The sequence below is a fragment of the Helianthus annuus genome, chromosome 14 (assembly GCF_002127325.2).
Source record: "Helianthus annuus cultivar XRQ/B chromosome 14, HanXRQr2.0-SUNRISE, whole genome shotgun sequence".
Lineage (NCBI taxonomy): Eukaryota > Viridiplantae > Streptophyta > Magnoliopsida > Asterales > Asteraceae > Helianthus > Helianthus annuus.
Window position 1 is genome coordinate 121,973,164 of NC_035446.2, and position 9,221 is coordinate 121,982,384.

At 37.8% G+C, this 9,221-nt stretch overlaps 1 protein-coding gene across 1 annotated transcript; it reads right to left on the minus strand.

Annotated features, from left to right (window-relative positions):
- Positions 1-5,406: 5,406 nt before the first annotated feature.
- On the minus strand, positions 5,407-9,044 carry LOC110909257 (8-hydroxygeraniol dehydrogenase). The gene is made up of 5 exons (XM_022154290.2): positions 8,910-9,044; positions 8,667-8,780; positions 7,144-7,657; positions 5,812-5,965; positions 5,407-5,738 (listed from the first exon to the last, which is right to left on the minus strand). The coding sequence occupies exons 1-5, from the start codon at positions 9,005-9,007 to the stop codon at positions 5,536-5,538; spliced, it is 1,083 nt and encodes a 360-aa protein (XP_022009982.1). The 5' UTR covers positions 9,008-9,044; the 3' UTR covers positions 5,407-5,535.
- Positions 9,045-9,221: the final 177 nt, after the last annotated feature.

Genomic DNA, 9,221 nt, shown 5'->3' on the forward strand with positions numbered 1-9,221 from the left:
GTGACAGGTTCCTTGTTTACGTTGTTAAGAGCGGATCCTACTCGAAATTCCTGCAAAACAACATTAAATTCAAAGAGAACAATCGTTAGTAAGAGGATCCCTAGGATGCTCCGTGATCCTGATCCTGGAACTTTTCTGAGGATCACTATCTGCCAAAGAAACAAGGATCACTGGTTAGGATCACGTGTAAGGATCACATGTAAGGATCATAAGTCATAAAAATCCAGCCCTAACACTAAGGTTTTGGCATTTTCATGTCACTAAGTTTGGATAGTCGCCAGTGAGGGCCATACTCCAGTTTACATACGATCCTTGGGCTTGTCCCCAGTTATCCTTCGGGCTTGTCCCCAGTTATCCTTCGGGCTTGTCCCCAGTGATCCTCTGGGCTTGTCCCCAGTTACTAACTTATCTATGATATTGGCTTAGTCCCAAGTTATATTCTATTTTTCAGGTTTTCGAAGTTAAACAATTAAGGATCCTTAATCCTTATTATCCATTAAAGTTTTACTTATGGTTATCCTGATTAAAGGTTAGGATCCTAACTTGGATCCTCAGGTATGATCCTTGACTATTTTTAATTTCATTCATTATTCATTTGAATAACCCTTAGACCTTGACAACGGAACCTGTGATCCTTAAAATTAACTACTTTTTGGAAGTTTTCGACTATAGGATATTTGATCCTGGATCATATCCTAAATTTCTTAAACATAATGTGCTTAACTTTTTTTACTCAGACAAGCATAAATCAAAACAATTGAAAGAATAAAAGATATACAAGGATAACATCACAGGATAAGTCAAAAGTTAAAAGTTTTATTTATTAAATATTTAACCCTTTCAAAAGTTGTCAAAATTGCCAACCCACGTTTCTACCAGCAAAACGTGGCCCGTCCACATGGGTTGGCAAAGGGTGTCCATTGTTTGTGCGGTCATAGCATGCAGGAAATTAAAAGGCGGCAGGATCACAATGGCTTCATCCCCCAAACAGAGGATCCCTCCACCATTTGTAATCCTACCTATTGTCTGAAGGATCCTGGATCCTTAACCCTAAAACTATTGTTCGAATTACAGACCATAATTGTTTTAAAAAAACATCAACAACCACCAAACAAAAAATTGGGCTCCGGCTATGTCTAGAAGTTTCCTTCATCGCCCAATCCTGCAGCTCAATCCTTCGCTGCACCATCACCACCAGCTCCACTTGCCTCTCCACCCTGATCCTTGCTAATGTCTCCACCCTCAAGCATCGGAATCTCCTCAGCCTCCTCATCATCCTCCAGTTCAGCCAGGCTAGCCTTCCAGCCTTCGACATCCCAGGTGCTCTTGTCAAAAGCAAGATCCTGAGCCTCCGCAGCCATCTGCAGCTGGATCTTGTACATAGTTATCGCGGCAGAAACCTTGGCATCCTGGGTGATCTCGTGCTTCTCATAGTCAAAGTTGATCAGCATCTTGGCAGCATCATTCTTGGTGGCCTGGAGCTCCTTCTGAAGATCGGCTATCTTGAGATCCTTCAACACCCCAACCTGTGGAAGGTCAGCAATCTGGCGATCCTGATCCTCAACATGGCCGACATATGTCTCTACTTCAGCAAATTTCTACAAGGAAGACAAGGAATAATGTCAGAAACCAAGTAATCCTTAGACCAGCAGGATACACAAACGGGACAGTGATCCTTACCTCGCTGATGTAATCCAGACACTGTTGGCGAAGCAGGGGCAGACCTTGCAAATCCTCAGAGGCCTTTCTCTTCTTGCTTCCTTTTCCCCTGATTGGTGCTTTAGGGGCTGAAGCAGTTGAGCTAGCAGCATGAGTCTTCTTCCTTGCAGATTTGACATTAGTAAGATCATCAATGCCGAAATTTGAAGCAGACTTAGAGGATTTTCCAGCACCTACACAACCAAAATAAGATAAGTATTCTAATTAAACTTGAAATCCTACATAGAATTACTTTTTAAATGAGGATACTTACTTGACATTGTGGCAGAGGCAGAGGATACTTCTTGAGAATCCTGGGTGGCAACCTGGAAAGTTCTTATCTCCGGATCAAGCTTCTTAAAGGCCAAGAGTCTCTCTTTTGCAGCAGGAGTCAACCTAAGATGAGAAACGGATATAGCTGCACAATAAACAAGAGAATATCAGTGATCCTTATACCAAGGAACAAGTTCTATGGCGATCCTTCCAGGATCCTCTATCCTACCATGGGTAGCCCACTCCTTGGGAAAATCCTTCCCATTAGGGATGGTATCTGTCCTAACAAAAAAGAATCGTCGCTTCCAGTTCGTGTCATTTCTGGTCACTTTGAAAACAGGGTGATCTTCTCCAGCTTTTCGTTTGAACAAGTATCGGTGGGATCCAAAAGTTGTAAGATCATACATCTTTTCGTTACCATCAAGGGTGTATAAAACCCTCTAGATCATCGGCATAGCCTGGATATAGCAGATGCCGGTAAGGGAGAAAAAAGACTCGGTGAACTGAGGGAAAGGATATGAGTATCCTATCATGAAAGGAGTGACCGGGAAAGCTACCTAAGTCTCAGAGATATAATCGCTCAAAGCGGTAGGGTTGAAAGATTTAAAGAAGGTGTTCGCCGGAAAACAATGACGGATTTTGTCAATCTGAGAATCAGTAAAACAACACCTCTCGGTGGGGGAATCCTTGATGATCCCTTGACCCTTCAAGGGGCTATTATTCTTAGGATCCTTACCGGGAGAATTCCGGAGCAACATTTTTTACAAGACGATGGAAAAAGAAAGAAAAACAGAGTAAGCAAGAGAGAAGGAGAAGGGGAATACCTGTTCAATCCTCTGATCGCGGTTATAAAGGGAAGAGTTCTTGAATTTAAATGCAAACGATCCTATCCCTATTTCTATTTATAATGATGATTTGTGCAGGGCTGTCATCTCCATGACGTCAGATCGCAACGGATAGTTCATTCTTAACGGCTATATATCCGTTGAGTTAGTTATAGATAAGATTCGGCAAAATATAACTCGTTAATATTACATAATTACTCCTTATATTTTGGGGGCAATTGTTAGGGCTGGATTTTTATGACCTATGATCCTTACTTGGTATCCTAACAAGTGATCCTTGTTTCTTTGGCAGATAGTGATCCTCAGAAGAGCTCCAGGATCAGGATCATGGATCATCCTAAGGATCCTCATACTAACGATTGTTCTCTTTGGATTTAATGTTGTTTTGCAGGAATTACGAGTTGGACCAGGTCTTAGCAACGTAAACAAGGAATCTGTCACGCTAATTTCGCACATGCATAATCAAAGATGGACGTTATGGATAATATGGAAACTCAGCACAATTCAAGGGAAATTAATTAGGCTAAATTTACTTCTATTTCTAAAGGGGTAACGAGCTAGTAGTTAGGTGATTTGCCTAAAATAGAACCACACACACTTGTATAAATGGCACTCTTGAACATTCGGAAGACACAACACATTTCTCACACGCTTTAGCATACGATACTATAGTGATCCTTGTACCTAGCTCGTTACCATCCGAAGTTGTAAACATTGTTTGTTATATTGAAGTTTGGTGATCGGTAGTTTCCATCACCCGAGGTTTTTTATGCCGAAGATCATTCATTGATCAAGGGCTTTTTCCTCGTATAAATCCTTGTGTCACTTGTGCAATTTTCATTATAGTGATCCTTATCTTTGTTCGTCATACCAAGCATCATTCCCCGTTTACAAAGAGTTTGGTTGCATTATCCTTGTGTGATTTTTGACCAAAACAAAAAAACTACAAAGTTACTTAAAAACTACATGTATTTTGCTCAGATTTTGCCTTACGAGCTTCGAAAATGGCTCAGTCCTCCTCCGATAGGTGGGAAAGGTCTTTCTCGAGTACTTTAGAATCTTTCTCGATTTATTTCTCCAATTTCATTTATTGTTTCTTTTCCTTGATCGTCAGAAGCCAAGTGAATCTATAGTCGAACTCGTCCAACCTTGATAGACCATCCGATGGTGTTATCGAGGAGTTGCCTTGTGCTCGTGCTGTTGCCTTGCTTCTATCCCTACCCATTGGTTGTGGCAGGGCTCTTGGGGTTCCTCAAAATTCAATTCATCATTGTCGTCGTTTATGTTAAAAGTATAACGAGCATCCAACGAGGATGGTTCACTAGACATTGATGATTTGAGCCGTTTTGACCTATGGACTGTTGGGTCAAACGATGGTACGAGACGCCACTTTGGAGATTTGCAAAAAAGCTCCTAAGAAGGTATCATCATAAACACCGAGCCATGATGCATTCTGTATTCGGTGTGAGCGGCAATCAAGATGTCCACGTCGTTTGAACCGCTTCTTCTTGTCTGATTGTGAGCGTGGTTATTGTATATGTTGTTGAAGTTGTTGATCTTGGTGCGCATTGCGGTCCACTTGCCCGAAAACGAATCGGGAGAACGATATTCACGTGGGCCCATTGTGGCAAAAAAATTCTCACGTATGCGCTTCCAAAAGACGACTATATCTTGGTTGTTTGCTATAATTTGAAAAAAAAAATGAAATTAGTAGCAACAAAATAAAAATTAGATTACTAAAAAAATATAGAAATTTAATAGAGAAAAAAAATTACAAATAATTGGATCCTCTGACACGTCGAGCAATGTTTATGCCAATGCTAGTTCTTTGCTAGGTGTCAACCTCTTGACCGTTTTGGGAGTACGTTCGACATTCTTAGTCTTCTAAGGGTGCCTTCTTACGCGTCTACCTCTTGATGAAGTGGGTTGGGTTTTGGGTATGTTTTGGGTTTTAGGTATGTTGAATAATTGCTGGTGGTTGATTTGGTGCGGAATAGTATCCAAAAAACCGGGAAGTGGTGGTGGTGGTGACGGATGAGGGGATGTTGGCATGGAAGGGGGTATTGGATAATACCCAATCTCACCATTTTGCGACTCTTTTCGGTACCAATTTTGTTGCTCGTTGTTTGCGAGATTAGCCCAAAGTGAATTGTTGGGGTCTCATATGTTTTGGTTAATGTTGGGAAACATTGTGTGGAATGGGTGGTTTGAGATTGTATAAAAATTGAAGAGAAAAGATTTTATAGAATGTGTAGTTTTGGTAAAATTTGTGGGATACATATAGTGTTAAAAGTGGAAATTTAAAAGTGTTTTTTTTTTTTTTTTTTTTTTTTTTTTTTTTTTTTTTTTTTTGAAATGTTACCATTTTCAACGTTTGTGCATTGAACTTTGGTTGTTGTGGCAATAGTATGGGACTATGGCCTATGGGTACCTCTAGCTCTAATATAGCATTAAACTAGACGACTATTTCTTAGAAATGCCATTAAAAAGTTTTCTCAGAGTATGAACACCAAATCTTTAAGCACAATTCATTTAAGCATTTTAATAGTTTACATTAATTTGGTAAAATAAATTGTCTACTTATTAAATATGAATAAAAGCATACAAGTTATTTCATTTAGTATTTCATATATTACAACATACAAATTATTAACACCACGAAGCTAGGTGGTGTAGCCATGAAAATAATGTAACACAATTTATACCAAACCAACTTCACCTATGGAGCTTTCAGGGAGTTGGCTACATCGATCACGAATCGGTATTTAACATCAGATTTCAACATACGGCCCATGGCAGTGTTCACATAATCAATGGGAATTAGCTCGATATCCGCAGTTATACCATGTTTTGCTGCAAAATCAAGCATTTCTTGAGTCTCTTTCAGCCCTCCTATTGCACTACCAGCCACCGTTTTCCTCCCTGCAAATCAAATCCCTCTTGGTTAAAGTAAATGCAGCCAGCCAGCTTAGGAAAATATATGAAGAACACTAACCCGGAGATAAAGAAACTGCAGTTAACTCAAATGGCTCAAAAACTGCACCAACAAAAACAAGCTTCCCATCTGTTTTAAGTGCATTGACCAATGGTGCAATTGGGTGGCTCGCAGAGACGGTGTCGATTATTCCATCCAATGAGTTCGCTGTAGACTGATTACATATAAAAGAAAAAAATCAAAAAGTTATTCTATAAGTTGCTTATTTTATTTATTGATTTCTAGGTGTTTTAGAAAAATTATAGATGTTTCTTGAAGGTCATTGAACTTGTTTTAGTTTCTAGTGAGTTAACTTGTCAAAAGAGTAGACTCAGTTTTTTTGAGTTTTGCCATGTTGGTCTATTTGAGGCGCTTGTTTGCCACATGTATAATTGGAGTCAGGTCTTTTTTATGTTCGCTATCATGGATAGCGAACTCTCTGGAAAACATATACTTCCAAAGACCTCCTAAAAGCCCTTATCATTTTGTTGGTGATGGACTTAGAATTTTTTTTCATGGGATCGGAAATTTTAAGATGATGTTAGTTGTCTATCGGTAAATTTAAAATTTTTTCGACCCGGGTCGGGTCGACTAGAATAATATAACAAAAAGAAAAAAACCAAATAAAATTCCAAATACAAATTAAAAATAATAAGCCGTTATTAGAAAATGCATAATAGTTCGTTTAAGCTCATATTGATTTGAGTTTTTAGAAAGCCGGTCTTGAGTAGCTCACTAGTGGCTCAGCTGGTTTACACCCCTAGTGATAGGCCGCTCCGGCAACGACGACTCTAGCAAAATGGGCTTCTAGCCTTCTAGAGGCTTGGGGCGGCAATGGGTTTATGGCTTTTGATCATTCCTTCGTTATGATAATATTGTAAATTAATTGTTTATTAGGTAGGTAAATTATTTAATTTTTTAACATGGGTATTGGGCTAATGAGGTAATGAGTTTAATTTTTTAAATTGGTTATTAGGTTTATAAGAATTAACGAGACAATGGGTGTTAGTCCAAATAAATAGTTAGTTTATAATTATTTTATATGCGTTAATTAGTTTTTAATAGCTTTGCAAATGTAAATTTCTAGAAACTTATATTACTTTTTTTATGCGGATCAGTTTCATAATTTCATAGGTGTCGGTGTTAAAAAATCTTAGGGGTTAGTCGGGATTAGGTCGCCTACATACTAAACCAAAAAAAAATTCACAGAGTTGGTCGACCCCGTCATAAATATGTAGCCTGTAGGTAAGCTGCCACTACATTTTGCTAAAACATCTAGAAATCAAAAAAAAAAAAAAAAATCCACGCATCATAAAACATTATCAAGTCTTTGCAAAAGAAATTAAATCCAACCTGCATCTGCTCTTGATCTTTGCTAACTATGAAATGGTCAGCTTTAAGTCCTTCAAGTGCTTCTTGCTTTTTACTAGGGGTGGTACTGAAGACCGTTACTTCAGCCCCAAAAGCCTTAGCGAACTTGACAGCAACATGACCAAGCCCCCCAAGCCCAACTACACCTATCTTCAAACCAGGCTTATCTAGTCCAAAGTGCCTGAGTGGACTGTAAGTTGTAATACCAGCACATAACAAGGGTGCACCACTATCAAGTGGCAAATTCTCAGGCCAACGCAACACGAAATGCTCGTCTGAAACCATGTGGTCCGAGTACCCACCGTAGGTGCGTGTGCCATCATAGTGTAGGAAACCATAAGTTGGAATCTGTTGTGGGCAGTAGTTTTCAAGATCTTTAGCACAATTTTCACATGAGCGACATGATCCCACTAAGCATCCAACCCCAACTTTGTCCCCAACTTTGAATTTTTTAACTTTGCTGCCTACTTCTGTCACTACACCGACGATCTCATGCCTGCATTAATCATCATTGTAAGATCAAACATTGTAAAATGTCAGTTATCCGGTGGTAAGTAAGATCAATTGTTGAAAGGTTAGAGAACTTGTTTGAGGGGAAGCTCGTTTATGTTCGTTTACTTAATAAATGTACGAACACAAACAAAAAATTTTGTTTGTTTAATTTTTAATTAAATGAACGAATATGAACACACCTTGTGTTCGTTCATTTATGTTTGTGAACGTTCGTTTAAATTTTAGTAAATACATAAATAGTTATATTATATAAATATTAGGTTTTCTAACTACTTATATAAACTAATTAGTTATTGATTTTTCTGGTAATAAAAATGAAATTTTAAATTTTTTCTTAAATCGTAACTGATCACTTACTAATTTAGAAGTGTTTTCAGATAAAATGTAATATATTAGACTTGTTTGTTTGTGTTTACTAATGTTAAATTGTGTTTGTTTATATTTGTTCAATTACGTTCATTTTTGTTTGTTTATGTTTGTTCAATTATGTTAATTTATATTTGTTTATGTTTATGTTCAATTATTTTTTTGATGTTTGTAAACTGTTCGTTTAGGCTTTAAACGAACGAACATGAACATGCCAGATTTCTTAATGAACGAACACGGACAAAAAATGTGTTCGATTATATGTTCGTGTTCGTTCGGTTCGTTTAGAGGCCTAGGATAGAGCAAGAACAAATAACTATTTTTAACGTGTTAACGAAGAATTGAATCTTACAGCAATAAATCGTAAGAAATTGTTGCATAAAGTAAATCAAATATTGGACTAGTTATGTAATTATCGTATCTGGATGATAGTAAAATGTAACATTATTCTGTATATATGGATACCCGTTAAACACAAATCAATATACAAATTATACATGGTTTATTTTCAATCAATGTATTAATGCCATACCCAACAAAAACCATTATGCATTTATCTTATCTTTTTTTAGAAAAATAAACATCAAATTGCATGTAATCGAAGAATGTATTCGATTAAAACGTACCCAGGAGTAATAGGATAAGTAGTAAAGCCCCATTCGTTCTTGCTGAAGTGAAGATCAGAATGACAGATCCCACAATACAAAACTTTAAACCTCACGTCCTTATCACCCGTAGCCCTGTGAATCATTAACAACATATTTCTAGTAAATTTACGGGTGATAAAATCCAGATTACACAAACATAACCCAAAACCAAAGATCGGATAACATATAACGACATGTCTACCGCGTGTGTACTATATATACCTTCGGGAGAAAGTGAGAGGAGAAAGAACTCCAGAAACGTCTCGAGCAGCATAACCAAATGCCTTAATTGGATGCTCAGATTCGGGTGATTTCGCCATTTTGTTAAGTTTTTGGTTGAGGAGCAAATTAGAAAATTCTTATGTGATAAAAGAAGGATTTGTTAGTGTATAAATAGACTATAGTGGAAGAGTTAAATGCCAAAATGCATAGGTAGCGGCTTAACACAGACAGGGGTATAAGTATAACATAGACAGCGGCATTGCATGAAGGTGCTCTTATTGTTTCATTTTCGTGCTTGTCATACTCCAGTTT